This window comes from Centrocercus urophasianus, unplaced genomic scaffold (assembly GCF_019232065.1).
Source record: "Centrocercus urophasianus isolate 14NV4802_14NV808 unplaced genomic scaffold, USGS_Curo_1.0 seq_8, whole genome shotgun sequence".
Classification (NCBI taxonomy): domain Eukaryota; kingdom Metazoa; phylum Chordata; class Aves; order Galliformes; family Phasianidae; genus Centrocercus; species Centrocercus urophasianus.
This window is the reverse complement of record NW_024885421.1, coordinates 198,176-224,609: the sequence shown is the minus strand read 5'-3', so window position 1 is coordinate 224,609 and position 26,434 is coordinate 198,176. Positions and strand designations below refer to the sequence as shown.

Sequence of the window (26,434 nt, the reverse complement as noted above, 5' to 3'; positions counted from 1 at the left end):
TCCCCTCATAGACTACTTAGTAATGCAAACATCTGCTTTACCCGCAGTTGCTATATTTATATCTCACTAACTGATTTGAAAAAAGTTGATTACTCCTGTAGTATGATTATTACTGGTTGGCTTTACAGTGTCCCAGTGTTCTGGTAGTTCATCCCTAATGTCCATACGTGCAGGAGATGGTTTTTAACAGCACAGTTGCACAGTCTGTTGATTCTGTATCTTCACACTCCTGTTAGGATGGTGGATGTTTCAAGGAGAATCCAGTATCAATGGAATTTCTTTTAGTATCATTTATCTAGGAATAATGTCATGCTAGCTTCTGTTTCTTTACCACAGTCACACTGTTTCAGCTTCCAAATATTGTAATTATCTTAGCAGATTTTCAGTATGTTTTGCAGCTTTCAAAGCATTGTTAAAAATTAACTTGACTCATTAAGGTAATTACTCAGTGAGCTCCTTCAAGCTTTTGGCTTTCAATTACCTGGACCCACTGATTTGAAAATACTTGTTATTAGCAGATAAAGCAACATATTGTTCCTTATCACAGTAGGTGAACTGTCTTTTCCATCTGCTACATCATATGGGATAGATACATCCTTCTGCTTCATTCCACCATCATTAGTGGAGGAATGTCTGTTGAACAAGACTGCCTTTTCCACACCTATATTTGTGTGTTTACTGTTTTCTTGGTATTTATCTGATTTTTCTTCCCAATTGCCATTTCCCGGGTTGCTTTAAGCTTCAAAAAGTAGCTTGCTCTAAGTCCAAGGCTACACCTCAGTGTCTGACATTGCTTTTTGTTAGCTCAAAGGAGGTGTAATCAGATTGCAATGGTAGGTACCAAGGCAACAATTAGTTCTGAGTCAGTGACTCTCCTTTAACCATAAGAATAATATCCAGTGCTGAATTCCAACCTGCACAGCGATGGATTTCCTGCATTACAAATTATCCTTACTGATTTTTCAGAAATTGTGAGGAAAACCTTGACACATCTGGCAAACAGCCAGAAGAAGTCTTTAGGGTGGTTTTATTCTCGTGTGTGCAGCCAGACTTTAAAGGAGCAGCAGCTCAGTGCTCCTCCAGTGAGATTTGATGCTCTACACCCATCTGCCTATGAGCACCCTCTTACAGGTCTGTACTTGGGGCATGAATTCCTGTTCGTCTGAAGTCTTGTGAAGCCGAATTGCCAGAGACTCTGCACTGTGTAGTTGTATCTCTGAGATAGAGTCAAATTTTTGTCTGTTTGCCTCCTTTACCTCTAAAAACCTTTACCCATCATGCAGACTATCCAACTCCTTTCAATTACGGTCTTTCAATTAAACAGCACGTAATGAATTCCTTGTTTCTAACATGCAGTATCTTTTTTTTTTTTTTTTTTTTTCCAGATCTTTGCATTTTTAGCACTGATGTGTCTTATCCTAGCCATTGGCAATGGTATCTGGGAATCTGATAAGGGCTACAACTTCCAAGTGTATCTGCCCTGGGCAGAAGATGTCACGTCTGCCCCCCTCTCTGCCTTCCTCATGTTCTGGTCGTATGTAATCATCCTAAACACAGTGGTGCCAATTTCTCTCTATGTCAGGTATGTGTCAGATCCTTCTTTCATTTTAGAAAAGTTTTAGCTTTTGGCTGGACAGAGGTTGGAAGCAGATGATTTCTGAGGTCCCTTCCAATCCAAGCCATTCTGTGATACGACATGAATTCAGTCCCAGTGTGGGTGACTCTACACAGCCAGGGCCAGCTCTCTACGCTGTTGCCATCTAGTGAAGACATCTCATAGCCCCTACTTTCTTGACTAGTCAGAACAGGTCCCACATGGTTTTAAAAAGAACAGGAGGTTAAAAAAATATATTGTCTTCTTTAGTGAGACCTTTTTTTCTCCATTTGAAGAAGAGGTGTAAGTGTAGGATGTGGTGGGAGTTAGGCTGGAAACTTGCTACTACAGGTAGTACCATGCTCTCTCCCCTTTGTACAACCCACTGGAAAAGCTGAATAGCACTTTCTTTACAGTGGCTACAAGGCTCATATGAGGTGTGGGTTGCCAGGTAGGAGTTGAGGTAGGAGTTGTGTGAGTGGACAGTCATTGCCATAGTTTCCAAGAGAACAGTGCTATGTTGGCTATTGCAGATGGGCAAGTGGGGTAGGAAGGGTGGACGTGTTACCTACAAAACCTGGAGGTGGCACTGTTGACTGCCTAGGCTGGTTTGGTTTGTAACTTACCTAATTTGTCGGGGAGAAATGCTTCTGACTGCAGGATGTACTGTTGCTGTGTGATTCACAGAGAACATGTGTGAAAAGTTTGTGTTGCCAATCCACAAGGACAGCTCGTAGCTGCTGGTGCTGCCCTCTCCATGGAGCTTCCAGAGCATGAGCAGTTACACTCAGAGATAAGGGGTTGGAAGTTGCATTCTTAGACTCCCTTTTGTGTTATCAAATGTAAGGAATTCATCCCGTTCCTGCCCAATGTGTCATACCAGCGGCGAAGTGGAAATTCATGTTCTGTGTGAGTTGATATTGCTCCATGATTATATTGAGTTACACAATGACTCACTTGTTCTGGTGATCTGAGTTGTTTGTACTCATCTCCAAGCACCACAGTGCAGCTCAGCCCAGAGTCCCTCCAAACACTTTCCCTGAACTGCACCAAATGAAACACCCTGCTGCTGCCTCTGGCACAGCTGTGCTCCATGCACAGCTGCCACTTGTTCACAGCAGGGTTAATGATGAGTTGTGCTGGAGTGAGAGTGAATTTTTGTGGCTTGTCTTAACTCACTGCTCAGCTTAAGGAAAGGATAGCCACAGCAGAAGCAAGTGCAGGTTTGCTACATAAGGGAAAGGAAGCTACTACAAGCCTACTGCATCGTTTCAGTGGGACTTGCTTTAGTATTGCTCACTGCAGTCCATTTAAGGACTACTTGCCAAGTATGCCCTGTCATTAACTTCAAAGCTGTCCTCTAATTGCTAATGATAGTGCTAAAGACCTTGTCCTTTAAATCAATGACTATTTGGTCGCCTTCTCTTTCTCTTTTCACCAGTGTAGAGATTATACGCTTGGGTAACAGTTTCTACATCGACTGGGACCGCAAGATGTATTACCCCCTGAATGACACACCAGCTCAGGCCCGCACCACTACACTCAATGAAGAGCTGGGGCAGATCAAGTACATCTTCTCAGACAAAACAGGAACTCTCACTCAGAACATCATGTGTTTCAACAAGTGCTCCATCAATGGCAAATCCTATGGTATGTTAACCATTGCTCTTATTCTCTGGGTTTCACACCTCTCAGTTAACAGAGACTAAATATGACATCTTGAAGAGTGTTTTGTAAGAAGCTGTAATGGTCAGATATACGAGGACAGTCCTGATATTGCATTGTTTGTGTATCTTACTATGATTTTCCTGTCTGTTGTTTCCTTTGCTTCCCCCTTTTGCCATCCCTTGACCTCCTTTTGACCTACCTATGGGGTAGGAACGCCATAATCCACCCAGCGAAAGAACTTGCACTTTATTACTTTGTTCACTCATTGATCCGAGTTTTACTACATCTATACCCAAATTTATTCTTTTTCTGATATCACTGCCTATATGATCTCAGCCCTTGGTGATGTTATTGATATGGTTACCCAAGTATTGATAGCTTTGTAAAACTCTTATTTCCTAAAAGGCACCCAGTCCTCCCTTCCAACTATATGTGGAGCCCAGCTGTTCCTCACATACTCACTCTTACCCACCTGTGACATGAGCTGTTCCTCATGGTGGTATATTGTCAACTACTCACAGTGTTTTCTCTTGCACTTAGCAATTTCTTACATACTGAGCACTGGCTTTATACATCCTTTTCAGGTAGTTTGCCCTTCAGCCCGTGTCAATGGTATGGCCATTCATCTGCATCCTAACTTATTTAGCCTACCAGGAGAAAGAAAAGTTTGTAGAGAGTTAGAAAAAATGGGAAACAATGGTTGTTAGCACCATTAGATGACAACAGTCATTGACAGGCTCCTTCATTGCATAGCCACAGGCAGTTTTCTTCATCCACATCTAGAGGTGCTAGCAATTCACATACTGACTAATTGATTAACATCATTAGTCTTCCCCAGAGAAATTAGTCACATCTTATTTGTAGATTGATGCTTGTGTTGCCTGTATCAGACCTACTGATGAACGAGTGCGCCAAAAAGCTTGTGCTTCTTTCTCAGTGCTATCCGTTGGCCTAGACGAAGGAGTAACTTCTTCCTATAAATCTTGCTTGGCGTATATTTGGATGACACAATATCTGCACAGTGCTACTACCCAGCCGTTTGAAAATATTCCGCCTGCTAATTCGTGGCCATGGTTGTACTATACATATTAGTCATGGAACCAGGCCAAACTGACCAGTAAACCGCTGACATTCATATGTCCTCTTGTTGAGTTTTCTGCTCAAGAAATGAATGAGAAGTAGACAGAAAGAAGGCAGTCTATCCTTTCCCCTCCACTCCTCCCACCCCAAATGCTTAGCTGTTTCTCCAGCATACTTTGGATTTTACACTTGGAGTGAGCCATGCCAGAAAAAAGGATGCATTGGTTCTGCTGCCAGGGAGGATACTCTGTAGGCTTAGGCTTGCCATTAAGGAGGAGATGTCTAATAGCCTTTTGATTATAGTTCCCATTGGGATCAACTGCTGTACAGTTCTCAGGAGAGATGGCGTCTGAGTTTCTTTCTCAACCTCAGGGTTTTTGTGAGGGAGTAGCAGTAGTAGTAGTACCTTGAATTGATTGTAGCCACAGTTGAGTTTGGATCTGTCAAATATGTAGTTTTCTGTGTTTCAGTCCTATTTCAAAAAGTATTGAATCTGGCTGGCCTGGGCACAGCCTGCAGCTTCCTAGATGTTCTTGTCCAGACAGAAGTTTCAGTAGGGAAACTCCTGTAGCTAGAAGGGAGATGTCATTCATTTCTCTGACCAGATCGTCAGTTCAGTGAAAATACCATCTATGTGTGGGAAGAAGGGGCTTTGGCACAAACTGCTCTTTGCTCAGGGACTGCTGCAAAACATGACCCAAGAGCTGAATTTTGTTCCAAAATATTTTCCATTCCAAAGGAAAGATGCAAGAGAAATCTCCTGAAAGCACCGTCTTAACACTGTCACTTCTGAGCAGAAATTCTTCTTTACCCAAATTGCAGACAACTTTATGATCGCTGCTTTGAGTTTTAAGCTCATCTCTGGATTTTGTCATGGATTAGTATAGGATCTGATCAGTATGAATCACCAGTCTCCACTCCACATGTCAATATATTTGTGTTTATTGAAACTTCTAAATTTGGCACTAGCTTCAAAACGCTTCTGTCTTTTTTTTTTTTTTTTTGGTAGAGAAGCTCAGAGATTGCAGTTATCTGGAGTTTATGGGATAACATCAGTTTTTCTTGCTTGCAGGTGATGTGTATGATCAGTCTGGTCAGCGGGTAGAAATAAACGAGGTAAGTGCTCAAGAGCTAGCAGATCCTCTGCTTTCTGTGAACCATGCAGAGGTGTCCATCGACACATCTCACCCAGGCTTAGCTCGTACTCATGTTCCTCCTTATCCTAACAGCAATGAGGTGCATTATTAAGGGCATCAGAGGCTTGTCATAATTGCATTCCCTTCTAGTAGGCCTGCTTTAAACTTGCAGGATGGGCAGCACTGTTCCCTCAGCTTCGTGTGGCATCCTACTGCATGCATAGCTCCTCTGGACACTTGGGTACTGATAGTGATTGGAAACTTGGACACTGTTGGGTACTGTTATCCTTAGCAATGAATTAAAGTTCTGGCTGGGAATCAGGGAGTTCAGTTCATGTCCTTAACAAGGTCACTGTCAAATTTCCCTAGTGTCTGAACATTGGAGAGTGTGAAAATGAGTGACTTCTTCTCATTTTCTCCAGCCTCTGCTTGCTGGTACAAACCCCCATATTGGATTTCACTGCCTAAAATGTCTGAAAACTGCATGCAATAATCCAATAAGCAAATGGCAGAGCGGTGATTAAAATCCCATTCCTCATCCCTGTGATTCATTTCTAGACCCTTTAGAACTTGAACTGAAATTGGCTCTTTACTCTGAGTGCTGTCAGAGGTGCCACCATCCTGCCCTCCTTCAAGCAGCAGAATGCCCCAGAATTGCTGGGGTAGAGATGCTGGTCTGCTCCCAGCCAGCCACCCAGCAGCAGCGTCCTGCGGGATGAAAGGCTGATGCCCACACACCCACAGTGCTGGAGTGTTTGGACCTTGCACAAGTCAGCGGAGCTGGGAGGGCTGTGTTCTTATGGTGTAAGTGCAGAATGTCAGCTGGTGCAGGTCAGGGTGACTCCCATCCCGGAACCTCTGAGCTCACTGGGGGTGGGATGAGAGTGGGGATCATGCTGGTCAGGCTCTGCCAAACATTCCTCCAGGACACTTCATCCTGTTTTCCGCTGTGATCTTCTGTGCTTGGAGGCTCCTGTTTTCAGACAGTTTTTAAACAGTAGAGTAGGCAATGCCCACAGGGCTGAACCTTTACATCACTCATCTGCCATCTTTTTCCATATCAGTTTTTTTTTTTACTTGCTTTTAGGAGGATGGAGAGCAAAGCCTTTTGAATTATTTTAAATTGAGCCTCCACGTGCCCATGTCCCAGACAACCATTGAAATCTGGATGATGCTTTCAAGAAGGGAGGCATCTTTTTAGATAACCATGCTGTCAGCCCAGGTGCTGCTCTGAACAGTACCGGTGTGCCTGTCCTCTCCTGCGACTAAGTAGCTTTCAGGACCTCCCACTTAGATTCATCACTGTGTCATGAGCAGCTCTGCAAGAGAGAGATCTCTGTAAATGTAAGAGAATGGGGTAGGCAGGCACTGGTTATACATGTATATGAGAACTCAATAGATAACACTAATCCATATTTTTACAGAACACAGAGAAGGTTGACTTCTCCTACAACCAGTTGGCTGACCCTAAGTTTGCGTTCTATGACCACAGCCTGGTCGAAGCTGTGAAGCTGAATGATGCCCCGACACACAGGTTCTTCCGGCTGCTCTCCCTTTGTCACACTGTCATGCCTGAAGAGAAGAAGGAAGGTGAGGACTGGCAAAGGCAGCAGCTGAAGTGATTGTGCCCATCATTTATGACTGTGGTTAAGATGGGATTACTGTAACTGGAGTGCAGAAATTGTAGGTGCCACAGCTTCCCTCAGATGGGAGATGGCTTGAACCACTCTACTTCACACATAGTTTTCCAGCCTTAATGATTCTGTGATTCTGTACCACCCCTGGAGGTGTTCAAGAAATGTGGAGATGTGGTACTTGGGAACGTTGTTTAATGTGCAACACTGATCACTGGTGAACAGTTGGACTAGATGATTGCAGAGGTTTCTTCCAACCTTAAGGATCCTATCCTTCTATCATTCTAGTTAATTGCAACCAAAAAAAAAAAAAAAAGTATTTATTTAGTTCAGAAACAGGGCAGAAGTCACATTACCTTCTTTCCTGCATGGCAGGTAACTTGGTGTACCAGGCCCAATCTCCTGATGAGGGAGCCCTCGTCACTGCTGCCAGAAACTTTGGATTTGTGTTCCGGGCTCGCACACCAGAGACCATCACTGTTGTGGAAATGGGAGAAACAAAAATCTACAAACTTCTGGCTATTCTTGATTTCAATAATGTCCGCAAACGAATGTCTGTTATTGGTATGTATGTTCTCTTGGCTCCTTTCTTCCTTCCTGGGATTTTAGGTTTGTGAGAACCTTCACTGGCACCAGAACAAATTGTTCTTGATGTGTGAATATAGATGTCCTACCTGAATTTCAGGTTGTTAGGACCATATTGTCTTAAGAGAATCTGCTCAGACCAGTGTTCAACCTCTAAAGCTGAGTGTAGTTACGCTCTCTTCTGTTCTAAGCAAGTTCGTCTTGGTTCCTGGGATTCTGCCAACATTTGGTAGAGTTTAGACACCTGTAAAAACATTTGTTCTGATACAAGTGCTATGAATCCCACCTGCTTCAGCCTGAGATGTGAAGAATTTTTGTCCTCTTCCTTCTAGTGCGCAGTCCAGAAGGTGACTTGACTTTGTACTGCAAGGGGGCTGACACCATTCTTTATGAACTGCTTCATTCATCCTGTGAGTCTCTCAAGGAGGAAACCACAGAACACCTGAATGTAAGTGTTTCTTTCTTCATTGAATCTCTGCATTTGGTGGTTGCGTTTTCTCCAGGTATGAAAATGTGATTTGTATTAAACAAAAAAATAGATTTCAGAAGCAGCACCCAAACAAGAAGTATATATAGATATATAAAAATATATATTTTTTTCATGGAGATTGAAGAGAGAAATTAAGTAATGAAGCCTTTGATACCAAATTAGGCGTCACAGGTGCTATTTAAACTGCTCTGTATTATCTGAGGCATCATGACATGGATGTCAAATACAGGTCACAACATTCACAACAGTTATAGTCCTCTAGAGAAGGAGGTAGAAGCCAAGCAGGACAGGTGGAACTTGTGATCCTGTGGAGGATATGTCCCTTTTTGTGGCAGGAGTGTTGGAACTAGATGGTGCTTAGCATCCCTCCAACCCAAACCATCTAATGATTCTCCCACATCGTACAGAATGGAAAATGCAGCTCTCAAACTTGTGGATTTTTATATGGTTGATGTACAGTGAGGTGTAGTCTCATCCACTCAACAAGTGGATGATCTGGCCAACATTTACTTTGCCTTGTGATATCAACTCCAGCTGATACAGAGCAGAGCACAAGATAACAGAATATTTTGCCAGGGGTGTGGAGCAATTGCACAAACATCTCTGCTCACTGCCTGAGGAGGAATGTGGTGGATGAAGAAGTCAGAGCACAGGGAGGTGGGTTGTGATTGTGGTGTATCTGTAAGGAGGTTGTGATGAGGTGGGGGTTGGCCTCTTCTTCCAGGTAACAGCAGTAGGATGAGATGCAATGGCCTTAGATTGCACCAGGGAAGGTTGAGGTTGGATACTAGGAAAACTTCTCTGAAAGAGTAGTGAGGCGCTGGAACACACTGCGCAACGAGGTGGTGGAGTTCCATTCCTGGGGGTGTTCAAGAGTGGTGGAGATGTCATTCTTAGGGTTTAGTGGGCAACGTTGGTGATAGGTTAGATACTGAACTAGAAGATCTTAGAGGTCTATTCCAACTTCAATGATTCTATGATTCTGTCATTCTGTCCCTGATGCACTTCTACTTCAAGCTTGTACTTACGGAATTCCAAAGGAGAAAGAAAGTGAATGTCCTGTTTTGGGGGTAAACTTCAGTTTGTGTAAAGAGGAACCAGCTTTACCAGGGGGTTGGACTCAGTGATCTCTAAAGGGCCCTTCCAACCTCTTCAATTCGGTATGTGACTCTGTGATCTGCAGAAGGCAGACTTACAAGATCTTCCTGAGATGTCATGACTGTGCCCTCACTGTGCATTTAAACCCACCACTGGACATGTTGAGCACAGCTCTGAAATTTAAGGGTGAATTCAGAGTGTCTAATTTAAGTCTCGCTACTCTGAACCACATGTTGAAAAATGGGGTCCCAGGAAACAAGAGCCTGGTTGATGTAAAGGTCAAAGCCAGAAAGTTGGAGAGGATTTTGTTGTTTTTTTTTCTTTGCAAGGATTGTGGACAGCAATGTAAAATGTTTTTAAACATTTTGTAGACTTGTAGATTTGTAGACTCAGGTGTGGGTTTTCACCCTTCCTCTGCAGACATTAGGTAAGAAGTTTTCACAAATAGCTCCTTGCTTTCAGAGAGTCCTCTGCAAAGCAGAGCAAGGAAACTGTTCTCCCTTGACCTCTTCTGCCCCACCACTGTCTTGCAGGAGTTTGCTGGGGAAGGTTTGAGGACACTCGTCGTGGCTTATAAGAACTTGGATGAAGAATACTTTCAGGACTGGATCAAGCGTCACCACGAAGCAAGCACCTCGTTGGAAGGACGGGAAGACAAACTGTCAGAGATATATGAAGAGATCGAAAAAGATCTAGTGGTTGGTATTTCATGGAAACTGGGCCAATGTCTGGGGGAGGCAGTGAGGATAGTGGTTTGTCAATAGACACTTCAGTATGACTTCAGTAAGCGCTGCGCTGCAAACAGCTCAGTGGGTTGCTTGACAGGAGCAGTTTGAAATATGGCAGTGCTGGGTTTTCACTGGCACCTCCGTGCGGAGCCAGCAATGGGGTGTCAGCCACCAGTGCCTGGGAATGGTTTTATTTTATCTCACGTGGGTGTCGGAGTAGCTTTCTCGTGATGAAGTGACATAGCAGAGCCTAAGGGAGGTGGCAGGGACACAAATATTTCATAGCTCTCCTTTGTGCTTGCAAATGGCTGATCTATTTATTTTCCTCTCTTTGAAATGGCAGGCAGTGAGTAATCCCCAGGTCCTGCTCCATTTCAGAGAGAGCATCGCCTTTGTTCTCACAGCCTTGGGCAGGATGGGGGATGATGTCCGTGAAGATGTTTGTGTCAATCTGAAGCAGAGCTGAACTGTGATCTTTAAGTCATTCTTTTCTCCATGAGTGTTGTTGCAGCCCTGGGGTTTGCCTGTGTTTTACAGACGTGAATAATGAATGAAAAGAATGTGTGGTGTCTGAGGGGAAACAATTCAGCTTTTGCACTCATAGCAGTGTTTTTCTGAGATCTGGGGAATCTGGGGAGCTGCACTGTTGCTCTTTCCATTAGCTTTATGCTCAGGACACTGCAAGAGCTGGGAAGAAGTAAGTGTAAGCCTAGAAGAAACTGACCTCTAGAAGCTGCCCCTGTGGGGCAGAGCCTGCTGCCCTCCTGATCTCAGTAGAGTAGTGGATAACGTGAATCCTCCAGCCCAGAGTGTGCAAATGCAGCATGGGGTATGTTCAGAGCAGGGAAGTCAGGGAGCCAGATGCTTTGTAACTCAGGATGATGAAGCTCACGGCCTGAATAAACTAGGAGTCCTTGTGGAGGACAGAGTAATCCTTGTGGAGGTCAAAGGCTCACAGGTAGAACACCAGATCCTTCTCTGTACCCTACACAGGATTGACTTTATCCCCAGAAAGTGCTGCAGGGAGAAATGGAGTGGTGTAAGGGAGCCTGGCTTGTGGTAGAGAATGAGTGCAAGAGAACAGAGTCAGCAAGGGAGCAGAAGAGTCTGAATTTAGTCTCCCAAAAACAGGAGGTATGGTAGCAGGTGCCACTTACGCCTGAAAGAGAGTGAAACCTTCATGTCCCTTTGACAATAGTTTAAAGCCACCGAGTATTTCCAAAACACAGAGAAAATAGTAACTTTAAAATAACAAAGGTCTGTGTCCTGATCAGTTTGAATTTAGTGCTGTGTGGCAGTGAGGAGTAAGGATTGGGATGAATGTGTTGTAGGCTGGACAAGATGCTTTGCAACAGCTGCGGTATGTCTGGTGCAAGATCTACACTGGAGATTGCATATGGAAATTTGGGGACAAGAATCCCCAAAAGTCTTCATTCCTGCATTAAATCTCTATCTATTGTGGAGAGGACATGGAAGAACATGTGAAGTTCTTGTGATTCTTGTGATTCTTGTGAACATAGACATGCTCATGTGTGGCAAATGATTTTTTGCATGTTTGTGATCCAGCTGAGCCTAGAGGGTTACACAGTACAACATTTGCAGGATCAGTACCTTGAACAGTAAATTTGCTGAGGGAGAATGAAAATCAGTGCAACTTTATTTCTGAGTTTCTTTTGTTGTTGCTTAACTACCTGCATGGACATCTAATGCTTTCTCCTGTACTCACAATGGGAAGTCTTAACCTATTCCCTGTTCTCTGTAAAGCTGTTAGGTGCCACAGCAATTGAGGACAAGCTGCAAGATGGGGTCCCACAGACCATTGAGACTCTTGCCAAAGCCAGCATTAAGATGTGGGTTCTTACTGGAGACAAGCAAGGTAAGGGGGCTACAGTTTGGGATGCCTCCTTCTCTTTCACTGATGAGATGATTCCACTGGGATTCATATTCTCAACCTTTCTCCTTTGAAAATCTGCACAGAGGGTAAACTTGGAGGGCTTTCTTCAGTGCCAGCAAAGCAAAACTAGTTAGCTGCAATGAGACCAGATAACTGCAAGAAGTGCCTGTTCCTAAGTCCTGACCTGAAGATGGAAACAGTATGAAGATAGTGTCCCTTGGCAACGGAGAGGTGACAGTGAATGTGTCAGCATAATACAGTCTACTGTCTTGCTGAAGAAGGCTAGAAAAGGTTAACTATAACTTTCAAGAAACTTGAATGCTAAAGCTGGTCTTAGTTCTGTTTCTGGCATTAACATTCTAGAACGAAACTGGAGGAAACAAAAGCTTCTGTAAAATTCATTATGCTGGAAAGTACTGTGAATAGAATCCAGTGAATTATTTTGGAGAAATAATAACCTTGCTGAAACAACGGCATTTCTGGGATGCAAAAAGTGTTTCCAGATCACTTCAACCAAGAAATGAGCAGTGAATTTTTGAGAAAAAAAAAATGAAGCATTTCATTTTTCATGTTGAGAGTGAAATAAATTTACTTCTGGAAAAAAAAACCAAAATACTTTTTTCCCCAAGGAGTTTTCTAAATAAAAAGTCTTGATATTCTTCTTCGGCACTTTGATTTGGGGCTGTGTTTTCCCTTTTAGGGTGGCAATAGAGATAGGGGATGGAAACTTCAGTATCCTGAAAAAAAATTTTGGAGGCAACACGAAATGTTTTAATTGCTCCAAGTGTGTTGACCAAAGGGTATTTCAAGCTTTTTTAGTTTTTCTGTAGATTTCTTTCCTTCTGTGGCCTTCTAAAACCCAGCTAGAGACCTGCTACACCCATCTAAGACACAGACTGTAGGTGGGTTTGGAGTACTAAGGTGGGTAATCTCTCCTGCCTTTCTTTCCCAGAGACAGCAATGAATATTGGTTACTCCTGCAACTTGCTGTATGATGACATGGCAGATGTCTTCGTTATTGAAGGCAGCACTTCTGAGGATGTACTTAATGAGCTCAGGTAAATGGTTGAAATGTACAGCTTTGTTACTGTGCACTGACGATGGAATGGCCAGTATTTTGTGGTGTTCTCTTTTTATTGTTGTTCATTGATTTATTTTCCCCTGGATGCTTTACCTGGTGTAGCTCATTTCAGGAGAGCTTGATTAGCTGCCTCCCTGGAAGACCTACCAGATAGACACAGCATAGAAATCTTCTGTGAGGGTAAACTCTGTAGCTTCTTGTTCCAAGAGTTCAAATCTATATCACTGAATGAGGCAGCAAAGTCATGCAGTCAGCATCAGTTGACATTGGAGAAGTGATGAGGAGCCACAAAGCCTTTGGCTTCAGGCTTGATCTGTGCTGTTGCTCTACTGCAACTGTTGTTCATTCACGTTGTAATTTGTTTGCTTGGATATGATCCTGGTCTGGCATTATCTGGAAATCTGCCTTCCTCTATAGCCTCTTCAGTAGATACATGGAGGAAAACTGGAATTCTTTTCAACCCTTTTCTCTTTGAGGAGGTGATTGACAAACAACATGCAAAGAAATTTGGGATCCCTTTGGAATATGGTCTTTTGTGACATTCAGATCAGTTGTTTGACTTCAGATCAGCACAGATTTAGAAAATGCTTTGTAGACTTTCATAAGCATATGGGTGATGTGCACAAAAAGCAGCAGCTAAACAATGCATGTTGTGGTAAGGATGCAGGAAAAATGGAACTAAACTAACAAAGGGAAGCTCCAAATTCCTAACATCATAAAGCTGGTTTAGTACATCATATATGTCTACAAGATTTTAATTCTTATTCTGTTTGTTTTTTTCAGGAATGCAAGGAGAAAGATGAAGCCAGACTCCTTTTTGGACAGTGATGAAATCAACATTCAGATTGAAAAATCTTCCAAAAATCTAAAGCTTCTACCTGATGAACAAGCAAATGGGGTGTATGGTCTGGTTATCAATGGCCACAGCTTGGTAAGGAAGTCCAGAGTCATGGTAGGACTCAGTGTTCCTAAAAACTTAAGTTCGAGATGTACTGGAAGTCTGAAAATGTTTAAAAATTAGCAACTGAGCACAGAGGTTTGCTTTTTTTTACCTGCGTGTGATGTTTTGGTGTTTTTTTTTTTCCCTACCTGAAGATGAGCTCCAGTGATTACTTGAGGCATCAAAGGTGATGAGCAAGACTTCAGAAGGAGCAGGAAAAAGCTGGACCTGATGCTCAGTGAGCTCGAGCAGTAGACAGATCTGTTATTCTTACAGAAATATAGTGGAAAAATATTCAGGCAGTCAGTGGATGCGCCAAGAAAATAAGATAGCATCAAACATGTATTTCAAGTATGCCAAGATCGTAAATACATATATCTGATAAATACATATATCTGATAAAGATAGAATATATGTCATAAAACTTGACTAATAAATTCTTCAGTGCTCCCTGTGATGTTTTTCCAAGCAAGCTGAAGTAATATGGTATTGATTAAGTTTTTTATGTGACAAATGCAGGGCTGCTTGGAAAGTATGGCTTTTATGAGCCCAGTGTGGGTATGAAACAACAGTGACATTTATAGAGGGCTACCCACATCTATTCAATACTTAGTATTTTAATTAACTGCTTCCAAAGAAAGCAGACTTCTTAAACCTGCAGGTAACACCACACTGGGAGGAGCTGCAGGCATGATGCAAGAAGTTCAAGATTAGATTTGGAAATAATTTTGGCAAGTTGGAGAAATATCTTGAAAAACATAGAAAATGCAATTCAGGAAGAACAAGTGCATTGTTCTCCACTTTCACACAATCAGCTGTGCACATACAAGATCAGACATATGGATGTAAAAGCATCACCTGTAACACTTGCAAAGAAACCCTCCTGCTCGCTGATGCTTGGCATCAGTGAAGCTGTAGCTGAAATAATGCAAGTCACTTGCCCTTTTTTTTTATTAGAAAATTGTAGGCCAACAGGAGAGAGAATGCAAAGAAATCTGTAAGATCATGCATGATCTAGAGACCACAGATGAGAAATAAGAGAGTTAGGGTTTCTGAGCCCAGGGAATGCGGATCCACCCTGATATGAACAGGTAAAAGAATTCACAGAAGAATATCTCAGCTCGGATGTTTTCTCAGTAAAAGTGATAGTGCTTTGGTACGGGCTGCCCACGAAGGTGGTGGAGTCACCGTCGCTGGAGGGACGTGGTTAGTAGGCATGGTGGGATGGATTGGTGGTTGCTACCTCTTAATAGCAATCCAGTAAATTTAACTCCCAGCTCTATATCAGCCCTGCTAATTACTACCCAAAAATCTTATCACTAGATGTGGTTTATTTCTATGAAATAGAAATAGAAGGCTTGAAGAGTGGTAACTGTCCTGCTAGCATCCCACTTTAACAGAGCATCTGGACAGTGCGTTGTCCCCTGTCTACTGGTACTGTGTACACATAGTCTTGCTGAGACAGAGAGAAAGAACAGGGCAAAGAAGCAGCATCATATAACTAGCTGATCTCTGCGCCATGCCAGTAGCAGAGTTTCTGTGTGAAACACAGCTGTTCCTGGTGCTGTGTGGGCAGGATGCTGTAGCAAAACCCATTTCTGGCTGCAATCACTGGTACATGCACTAAAACCAAATCAAGAACAGGTCTCTTTCATTGTCTCCCTGCCACTGACAGGAAGGAAGGAGGATTCTGATAACACGGTATTTTAAAGCTCTTGACTCTTAAACAAAAAGAAAAAAAGGACATCTGGACATCTGACCAAAGGATGGTCTGCCTTACAGTGGAAGGACTGTGGGCTTGCTGTAATGGGTAATGAGAAAATCTTAGAATCATTAAGGTTGGAAAGACCAATAAGATCACCTAGTCCAACCACTTACCAATGCTTGTGACTTCTCCAGACCATGTCACTTAATAAGCTGAAGCTAAGTAGATTCCATCCATGAATGTCTATGGAGGAAAAACATCAAGGAACAGAGCCAAAAAACACAATTTGAAAGAAATATGAATTGTTAAGCCTTCTCTGGTAGAACTGCAGGGGTAATCAGAAATCCAACTGTGCTTTGCTTTCTCAGGTTCTTCTAATGCTCAGCATTTTCAGGTACCTCATACTCCCCTTGTGCTGGATGGGAAAACTCCAGATCTCACTGCTGGTCTGACACAAGCTACTAGGAAACATCTTTGTCTTTTGCTCTCAGGCCTACGCGCTGGAAGGGAATCTGGAACTGGAGCTGGTGCGAACGGCGTGCATGTGCAAGGTGGTGATCTGCTGCCGGGTGACTCCGCTGCAGAAGGCCCAGGTGGTGGAGCTGGTGAAGAAGTACAAGAAAGCTGTGACCCTGGCCATTGGAGATGGTGCCAATGATGTCAGTATGATCAAAAGTGAGTAAGGGCTGAGAGCCAGCGTTGCGTCGCCTCCTACAAGCCAGCATGCTCCAGAAAAATGTTGCACCTTATAATAGACCTGAAGCTCGCTGGGGTGCAACAAGTCCGCCTGTATGACTGCCTGCCATCATCATGATGGTAATGCAAACGACAAACAAACTTGTTTCAGGGTGGCCTATGTGCCATGCAGAAGGAAATCTCCACAGCTTTAAATAATCTGCACAGTGTCGCAGGATTTTTTTTAACATTTCCACTTACGGGGGCCCTTTGTCATTTGTCTCACACGTGTTATAAAACACAGGCCTCTAGGCTCCTTTATCCTTGAGCATCATTTGGTGCTGCATTTCCTCAATGAATTTATGAAAAGAATCCCCTAACTATGTATAATTAAATTAAGATTATTCAGAAGGGCCTATTGCTAATCTTCTTGTGTTAATTTGCAAGAATTGATTAACTGGAGCTGTTTAATTAAGAAAGAAAAGGCTAAGTAGGGAGCTTCAAGGGAGATAAGTCAGGCAGCCAGTCAAGAAAGGATAAGAAAAGCAAATTAAAAAGTGTAAAATGATAATTAGAAACTAACGCTGCCACTACAAGAGGGTTGGGACTTTGGGATTTTATCAACTCGCTGTTCCATGGAAACTTCTGAATCTCATCAACCCTCAGTCATCAAGATTGCTTGCTCGTTAGTTACAGCTGTATAATTAGCTGTCATATTAAACTTCTGTCCACGTTTAATAAACCCAGGCTGCTATTAAAAGAGATGTGTCTCTTCTATCTAATTATATGATTGAACTAATAAAGCCCAAGAAATGTAAAGGCTGCAGTTAGCCTTATACTACTGTGTCTGATAAATCTGTGAAACATTTGACAGTTTGAAAGTTTTGCTTGTCTGAAGCAGTGTTTTAAGGCTGTTGGAAGGATTTTTACGCATGTAAATACAATTATTCATGTGTCAACAGAAATTAAAAGTATTTATAACAGCAACAATGATTTGTGCTGTTGGAAAATAAAATGTATTGTCGCAGAGAATGTAGCTCTATTCAGGTAGTACAAGTCAGTAACTAAAAATGAATCAATGCAGCCAAAATCGTAACAGTGCTGAAAGAATTAGTACCCTCTAGTTACTTTTTTTCCTGAATATCTTGACGTAGGACTTTTCAAGCAGTCTGGGATGGAATTAACACAGTGTCTCAGGATGAGTAATTCATCTAAGCAATGGGGTTAGCACAGCCCTCGCTGTACTCACATAGGATGATAGGCTCATAGAATCGTTAAGGTTGGAAAAGAGCGCTGCGATCATCTGTTTCGACCGTCCACCTATAACCAGTATTGCCCACTCATCCATGTCCCTCAGTACCACATCTCCGCGTTTGTCGAACACCTCTAGAGATCCACCACCTCCCTGGGCAGGCTGTTCCTCAACTCCTCAACACTCTTCCTTAGAATAACTTTTTCCTAATATCCAACCTGACGTGACCAATAACCTCTTTGTTGCAGCTGCCCACATCGGGGTTGGTATCAGTGGCCAGGAGGGGATGCAGGCAGTCCTGTCCAGTGACTTCTCCTTTGCACAGTTCCGCTACCTGCAACGCCTGCTCTTGGTCCACGGACGCTGGTCCTACATCCGCATGTGCAAGTTCCTCAAGTACTTCTTCTATAAGAATTTTGCTTTCACGTTAGTGCATTTCTGGTATGGGTTCTTCTCCGGCTTCTCAGCTCAGGTAGGTCAGCTCCTGTGTTTTCATGGTCGTGCTTAGCATTTCCAAGGAAAATGCCTGCAAATATTTTAAATAAAAGTAAACTAAACCAGTTCTCCCTTACTATAATGCACACAATTCTGTCTTCAGCTTGTACAAAACTGATACAGTATTGCTGATAAAGGAAAGATGCCTAAAGACATTTAACTGCCTTATGAAGAATGTAGGCACCTCCTGGGATTTTTGAAAGTGTCCAAAATGATTACAGCCATCAAAGTAGGATGCAGATTACCCAAAGCCTGACCACTGTGGTGCAGATCTGTGTAGGACCTATGATTTTCGTGAACATGCAAGAAGAGCCTTACTAGGTTAGGTCAAGGAGCTCTTGTGACTGTGGGCAGTAGTGAGTGCTTAGCAGTCAGGGCTGACATAAAGTCATTCTTCTCTTGCATGCTCCTCACCTTCTGGTAGTGAGCAGGTTAGGGCTGTTGAGCTCAAGTCTTGCTATACTTTTGCTCTCAATAGTATCTGCAGTCACGATGCTCCAGCATCTACCTAACAGAATTACAAAGTGATTGAAATTGGCAGGACCTCTGCGTCCAGCAGGTCCAACCCTTGCTTCAGCAGGACCATGTTCAGGCAGATCTACAAGGAGGAGACTGCTTTTATAACTGTGTAATCTTGTGAAGAGATGGAAAAGGCAGCGTTCTCCTAACATGATGCTCTGCTTTTTTTTCCCTTCAGACTGTCTATGATCAGTGGTTCATCACGCTTTACAATCTGGCATATACCTCCCTCCCAGTGCTAGGAATGAGCCTTTTCGATCAGGTACTGTTTTGATCACTCACACATTATTTTTATAGGCGTTTTGTGTCTGGGTACTCTGAGTTGATTCAGAGAAGCAAAAGCAGATAGCTCTTTGGCTAGCTGTTGTGATAGTCCCTAAAACAGATTCCTGCCAGTGAGACCTCAGACCACAAAAAAAGGACACACCAAGAAGGAGATTGTATATTATCTTGCCTTGTCCTGTGTGCTTGAGTGTTTGGAGATGTTTTGGTGTTGACATGAGTGACAGATGCTATTGTGCCCTTCCCCTGGAGCAGCCACATCTCAATAGCTGTGATTCTAAAGCCAGACAAGTGGCTTTTTAATCAGCACACAGAATAACGGATGACGTACAGCTCTGAGGATCCTCTTAGCCAGGAGGTCCAGGTTAAGCCTTCCTACAGTAATTTCACATATACATGTATTTCACACATATATTTCTACCTCAGTAGAAACACAGCCAGAATGGTATTTTCTGTTGTTAAGCTTCCAAGAAACCCCTAGGAGAATTGGGCATGCAGTCTGATTAAGATGAAATGTACTTTTTTTTTTTCTTTTTTTTCCCAACACTTGTCAGATTTTTCAGCACAGAATGGTGAAATTTGGGATGGAAAACAAGTCTAGGTGACCTCGATATGTGGCATGCTAGTCACTGAACTGAGTGAATTGGTTGATGAGCCTTTTCTCATGGGAATGAACATAAGGGGACATGGTAACCTTAAGTGGTCCTGTGTGGTTGGTTGGGAAGGGGCCTGCAAATGTGACCATCTTCTCTCTGTTTTCAGGATGTGGATGACCGTTGGAGCCTGCTGTTTCCACAGCTGTATGTGCCTGGACAGGAAAACCTGTATTTTAACAAAACAGTGTTTATCAAGTGCATGTTGCAAGGCATCTACAGTTCCCTCGTTCTCTTCTTTATCCCCTATGGGGCCATGTACAATACGATGAGAAGTGATGGGAAAGCCATTGCTGACTACCAGTCCTTCGCCCTGATGGCCCAGACCTGCTTACTGATTGTGGTGTCTGTACAGGTCTGTACTGACTGTATTTAAGAATCTGTTTTAAGAAGGCAGCCTCTGGAGGGCCACTTGGCATTCTGATAGCATTCTGTTTGCTGCTGCATCTTCAATTCTTGCAAAAGTATTTTTTGTGTATATTCTTGTGACACCAGCTTATTCTCCTCAGTTTTACAGAACAATAGATTTTTCTGCCGCAAAAATCACAGTCGCAGGAAGGCAGAGTTTTTGCCTTGGGAAGTTTGCTGTCAATGTGGAGAAGGTGGTTAAGGCTGGAAATAGAAAAGAACTCCTTCCAGTTTTCTTGGATGTGCTTGAACCACAGGACTGTGTCTGCCAGCAGGCAGTTATTTATGGGGACTCCATCATAGTGAGATCTCATGTGTGGTGCAGAAGCTAGAACTGGGCTTAGTGAAAGAAACTGCTAGGACTTGGAGCTACAGCATTCAGATGGTATTGGAATGATGAGAGAAATTTCTTAACAGAAAAGCAAATCATTCATACCTCTCTAGAAAATGGTTTCTGCTTTCTGGGGTCTTGTAGGCTCCTTCTCCTAGCTTCTGATGGAAGATCACAGTTTGGAGTGGGGTTGTAAATATGGCTTTTTTGATGTGAGTATCCTGTCTCTACTACTGGCCACTAGTGAATTTTTGGTAAGAGGGCAAATGCAGTAACGCTTGCCTTGAATGGTCTTCCTGCATTCTAACTAAGGCTTGTTATTATCTAAGGCTTGGAGCGAGGACTGAATGAACAACTGTCTTGGGGGTAGGGGTACAAACTGGAGGACAAGATCTCCAGCTGTCTTCCAACCATATCTTTTAAATAATAAGGACATTTATACTGCTCTGCTCTTTCAGATTGGCTTGGACACCTCTTACTGGACAGTTGTGAACCAGTTCTTCATCTGGGGCAGCCTTTCTGTTTATTTTGCCATCACCTTCACCATGTACAGTGACGGCATGTACCTGATCCTCCCAGCCTCATTCCCATTTGTTGGTAAGCACTTGGGCAAACCTGCATTGTACTCAAAACTATTATACAGTGGAGCTTAACTCTGTTAAGTGCTTCTAGTATGGGTCCTTGTCTCTCTGGAGGCATATTGATGTGGAGGTATAATGATGGCCTTTTTCACAAGAAATGCCAGGGTACTTCTGGAGGCAGCCACAAAAGCTTTCTTAGAGTCCCATCCATCCATGTGAACATGCACCATATTCACTTCCTTGCAGAATAATGCACATTCTCACACAGCCACGGGAATGATCCCTAAAATAAACTTGTTGAACTGGCTGGAACACTTTCAGCTACACTTTTACATTCTGTTTCCAGATATCCAATGCTTATAGGTGTCTGGCAGGATTTTGTTTGCAGAAGGATGCATGTCATGTCATGTTATGTCATAAACAAATTGATGTGTTAGTGTAGAAAGACACAGAAACACAACATGTATTTAGATGCCATAGGACAATGGTGAGCTTAGACAGCAAATGCTCAAGAATAAAGAAATGCCACTGCTGATCATCAATTTTCATCTCTGCATAAAAAGTTTCTGAACTTGTGAAAAAGGAAAAAATACCATAAAAATGAATGTCTCATGAGACTTTAACCAGGGGGAAGATGAAAGATTAGAAAAGTAATTTGGATGTTTTTAATGGTTCTGTGTATCCATTGATGTGCCATTGCTAGGAGATTTTACTCCTGATAGCACAAAGCTTTTTGTTCACATCTTGGATCATTGTACAAATCAATACATTTATTCCTGGATGGTCTGCTGAACCAAGACCAGTTCTGCCCATATTCGCTGCATGGCCATTTTAGAAATTTCTTAGATTTCAGTCAGTGCCTGCAGTGTGTCTTCCAAGCAGATGGTAAGATGGCTTTTAACATCAAAAGTGCTGAATGTGAGAAGGTAGAGTGTCTGTTGAGTTTCCAAAGACAGCTGGTAACTCACTTGCCAGGGGTTTCTCTATCTGCTGTTCTGTTGGTACTGCTGAGCTCAAATCATCCATAATGCTGAATGCTGCTTAATAAGGTCTTAGTCTGAAACCACGTCTAAGGAAAGTGTTTCCAGAAACACTTGGAAAACTTTTTTACTTATTTTACTGGAATTGGCAGAATTTGGCCGAGTGAAGACACTCAGCAACTTTACTACCAACAACATCGTTGAACACTGTAATGAGGGTTTTATAGACTGTTTTCTATATTCCTACATTCCTTCAGTTTTCAGAGGAGCCAAAAGCCAGCACTTCAGTTTCAAAGAACACAGCAGTGTCAGACGTGGCAGCTAGTTTGCCCACAGATCCATTAGATGCACACCCAGAGCAACGCATACTCCTCTTCTAACGAGCTGTGATCCCATCCATTTAGGGAAACAGTGCTGAAATTAAGAATGGTTCTTCCTTTTGCACCAGCATCCTGGAAAAATTTGGGAGGGTTGAATTGCTGCTACAGATGTCTTGAACACTTACATCAATCTTCTGCACTTGATTTGACTCTTTAACATACATCTCTGTCTGAGAGATTGAGTTTGGATGTTACCTTCCAGTTTCGTCATCTCAGTGATAATGATATTGCTGTCCTCTGCAGCAAGTTCATTTCACTGCTGGAGAAGGTGTCTACTTTATATTTTCACAGAATCACACAGAATCACAGAATCACCGAGGTTGGAAAAGACCTATAAGATCATCCAGTCCAACCATCCACCAATCACCAATAGTTCTCACTAAACCATATCTCTAAATACAACATCCAAACATTCCTTGAACACCTCCAGGGTTGGTGACTCCACCTCCTCCCCTGACCCATTCCAGAGCCTGACCACTCTTTCAGACAAGTAGTTTTCAGACAAGTCCAGCCTGAATCTCCCCTGGTGCAGCTTGAAGCCATTTTGGTCAGTTTCCCAGTGTTTTGGAGTGACAGAGTGATTGAATCATGGCATTGAATAGAATGATGGTGAGACATATTGTTGATATGCTTTCAATCGTTTATTTTTCAGGTACTGCTCGAAACACTCTCAGCCAACCCAACGTGTGGCTAGCAATCTTCCTCAGCATTGTCCTCTGTGTGCTGCCCGTCGTTGGCTTCCGATTCCTGAAGGCTCTCTTAAGGCCAACTGCCAGTGATAAAGTAAGGGGGCATTTTAGTAAGCCTGAAACCCTCTTCCTACCAGCCAGGCATATTGCAGAGCCATATTGCAGGGGCCTGGCACTGCTTGGAGCGCACATCCCCGCAGGTGCAAGTGCTTGCCATCCATCTGGCTCCCAGTCCCTTGAGCAGGAAAACTGAATTTGGCTTTTGGCACTGCTTAAGCCACCTGCAGCTGGGACTGAGGCTGAGATTATTTAGATGTGGATTGGATTGCACTGGAGTGAGGAAGCAGCACTATTTTTAGGTGCAGGGTTTAAGTCCTGTGGCTTGGCAGCAAAGGAGCAGTGTATTTCAGTCCTCTTGCCCTCATACTGCAGAACTTTTTGCCTGGCAGACCACAGCCCTCAACACAGCATCCATCTTGCTGGGGATTTTTTGATTTCAGAAGTTACTTCATTTGTAGCCCCTCCGAAACCAGCTGCCCTCCCGTGCGCAGGAGTCTGGAGGTGAGACCGTTAGGGCAAGAGGAGGCTGGGAGAGATGGAGTGAGCACACAGCTCAGCACAGCGAACGACCCCTGCACAAGATCAGCATCCCCGCAGCTCTCCGACCTTAGTCTCAAACAGGAGCATCTGCTAAATGCTGCTGCCACCTCGTGCTCCCTTCCTCTTCCTGCACCTCGCTGCGGGGCCTTCATCCCTGTTCACTGCAGGGAAATTGGACCAGATGACCTTTAAGTTCCCTTCCAACCTAAGCGGTTCTATGGCTCTGTGATTATCCTTGGGATGCTCACAGATCTCCTCGGGTGCTCCAGGGCTGTTTGAGGAAGAGACAGGGGGAATGCTCAGCCCTTGCAGAGGGGAAGGTGGGTGCTAGGTAGGATAGTCCTTGAGACAAAGAGGAAGTTCCGATGTGCAGACATGGGCTGAATTTACTCTTCAGCTGAGCAGACATAACTGTGGGCCAAAATGCCAGTCTCTGTGCATTGAGTGAGCATCAATAGTGCAAAACCACTTTATTGTTTTTTCCTACTCTGGGAAATGAACTGTCAAAGGAGAGGATTGTTTCCTGCTGTATAGAAATCCCCAGCTGGCAGCACAAAAGGAACTTATATACAGGACTGACCCTTAGAGAACCAAGTATCTTTAGCGCTGTCCCAGGCAGCAGGGCCAAAGGGAGGCAACAGGGGATTATCCTGAGCCACATGGGGACAGACAGCCTCCTGTCTGCAAATAAAGTGCACCATATTTCTCCCCTCTGACAAAGGATATGAAAATCCATTGATCACCACCATCATAAAAACCTTGTACATATTGGAGATTCCCTCAAGCGCTCTGTGTTCAACAATTCCTTACAGATCTTGCTTTCTGGACTCTCGGCTCTTGTTGCAATGACTTCTGCATGTTGGGGAATTTGACTGAAGTCCCTAAAAGAACTGTGGCAGTGCCACAACCAAGGTTTCACAGAGCAGAAATCATCCTCTCCCATGTCTTACAGACAACACTGCCAGCAGTGCCTTTTAGAATAAGATTAGTTTTCACCCTTTTCTAGGTTGGCAAGTTCAGTTCCTGATCTGCAGTCCTTCCCACGATCCTCTTGTTTTGTTAATCATTTTTGGGTTTGGAGCCTTCTTTTTTCTCTCCTTTCTTCGCTCCTCTTTTACTGTGCTTGTGAATAGCAGCGCATTTGCCACGTGTTCTGTTTCATTTTCTGATTTTCAGGTCCTACTCAAGATCAAAGAAGCTAAAAAGAGGCCACCCCCACCGTCCCCCAAGAGACGCCTGCGTCGGACCAGCACGCGTCGCTCGGGCTATGCCTTCTCCCACCAGCACGGCTTTGGGGCACTCATCATGTCTGGAAGAAACATGCGGCCAAAATCACCTTTTGCCACAACCGGAACATTTTCACCCAATAGTGACAAATACAAGCAGAAGGGACTGTAAGAACCAAAATCAACCAAACCAGAGCAAACCAAAGGGCTGGTGGGAAGGACTACCTAAGCAAGTACTTTGGCCTCTCCTTTCTCCCATGTGCACTCTCTGGATTCAGCTCCTCTCCCAAAGCTGTGTCCTGTTCCTGGGGAAGGAGGAACAGGGGAAGCAAAACTGCCATGCAGTATCCCTAAGAGCCTCCTTTGGAGCAAGGAGAACATGCTGCAGGAGGCCCCTTCACTCCTTAAGATTGTAAAGCTCACCATTTTTTTATCTGTATATACCTCAGAGCAAAGTGAAGTCCAGACTGAGGAAAAGGTTGAATTGGCAATGTCTTTTCTAATCATGTGCCTTTGGGTCTGTTGGGAATCCACTCTTGGCCATAATACTGGGGTGATAGTATGGACCCCAGATGTGCCTTAGGTCCAGCCATACAACTCGCAAACCCCTAGTCTTCATAACATATGTAATTCTATAGCCTTTTGACTATTCTGTACACAAGCACTTTGGAAAGGATGATTTGGAAGTAACCTCCTTTCAAACCAACGGTTGATCACGTTTCTCAAAGGAAGGCCAGTATCCCCCAACCACCCTGTTCCTCCACATTCAGTCAGAAGGTGCTGCAAGCTCAGAGAGGTTCCCGCTTGGTCAAGGAACAAGGAGTTGATATTCATTAGTCTGCCCTGTCTGCGATGCAAATCTGCTCTTGTGGAAGATCTTTGTCCTCACAGCCATCTCAGGTTTTTTAGCTGAGCACCAGCCATTTCATTTAGACTTAAAATAGAAGGTCAAAAGAAATTCAGGCACCCTTACGAATCGAGTTCTAAAATCTAGCATGTAGAAGCTCGTATCACGGCTAGGCTCATCTGAACCTCCAGCACCAGATGGATTTCCCTCCAAAGCAGACTGATGCATGTGCACATTTGAATTGATGGGCTCACTCCAGAAATATCAGGAAATATCAGGAAAGATGTTATTTCACTGCTGCCACAGGGCGTCTTGCCCTGTACTCCACTGATGTGGCTGGTCAGAGTAAGGGATGAAGTATGATCTGGCTGCTCTTTGTCCTCCCTGTTGAGCAGTGTGGTCAAGTTTCAGAGAACTAGGTAAGGGCTCAGGGGCCTCTGCAGAGTTTCTCTGTGCTGCTATTTTGCTTCTGGATGGTTCAGCCACCAGTTCCAGAAAGCAGGAGGCTCCACGAAATCCTATTAGTCGGCCAGCAGAGGGACCTGGTGATCTGGTGATGATCTCAAGAGACTGGGATGGCTGGCAGCTTTTTTGCACCAGTACCAGTGGGTTACTGGGTGGAAGGCTGGTGTGGCTGTACGAGGATCTGTCTTGCAGTGCTGCTGAGCTGTCTATACCGAGCAATTTTTGTGTGTGTGCAGAGGACTAAGCAGCTTTGCCTGTGATATTTTCTCAGTTCCTTTTTACGAACTTAGTCTCTTGTCTAGTACTGACCTAGAATTTTGAACACTAACCATCTGGCATTTATTGGGAGCTCTCTGCCTTGACTCTGAGCTATTGCTGTAGGCACTCAGTGATGGCAAGAGGCCAGCCTTGTCCCCAG

General features: G+C 43.6%; 1 protein-coding gene across 3 annotated transcripts in view; it reads left to right on the top strand.

Annotated features, from left to right (window-relative positions):
- Positions 1-26,418, top strand: part of ATP8B2 (ATPase phospholipid transporting 8B2) — a 73,126-nt gene extending 46,708 nt beyond the window's left edge. For all 3 annotated transcript variants that reach the window (XM_042838393.1, XM_042838392.1, XM_042838394.1), the window contains 17 exons: positions 1,386-1,582; positions 3,036-3,244; positions 5,415-5,458; positions 6,903-7,068; positions 7,488-7,676; positions 8,030-8,145; positions 9,819-9,983; positions 11,778-11,889; positions 12,860-12,965; positions 13,772-13,919; positions 16,125-16,308; positions 17,809-18,032; positions 18,753-18,836; positions 19,619-19,864; positions 20,707-20,845; positions 22,842-22,972; positions 24,655-26,418. In XM_042838393.1, the coding sequence (XP_042694327.1) occupies positions 1,386-1,582; positions 3,036-3,244; positions 5,415-5,458; positions 6,903-7,068; positions 7,488-7,676; positions 8,030-8,145; positions 9,819-9,983; positions 11,778-11,889; positions 12,860-12,965; positions 13,772-13,919; positions 16,125-16,308; positions 17,809-18,032; positions 18,753-18,836; positions 19,619-19,864; positions 20,707-20,845; positions 22,842-22,972; positions 24,655-24,876 (2,682 nt within the window). In that variant the 3' untranslated portion in view covers positions 24,877-26,418. The remainder of the gene's footprint in view (positions 1-1,385; positions 1,583-3,035; positions 3,245-5,414; positions 5,459-6,902; positions 7,069-7,487; positions 7,677-8,029; positions 8,146-9,818; positions 9,984-11,777; positions 11,890-12,859; positions 12,966-13,771; positions 13,920-16,124; positions 16,309-17,808; positions 18,033-18,752; positions 18,837-19,618; positions 19,865-20,706; positions 20,846-22,841; positions 22,973-24,654) is intronic.
- The last annotated feature ends 16 nt before the right edge of the window (positions 26,419-26,434 follow it).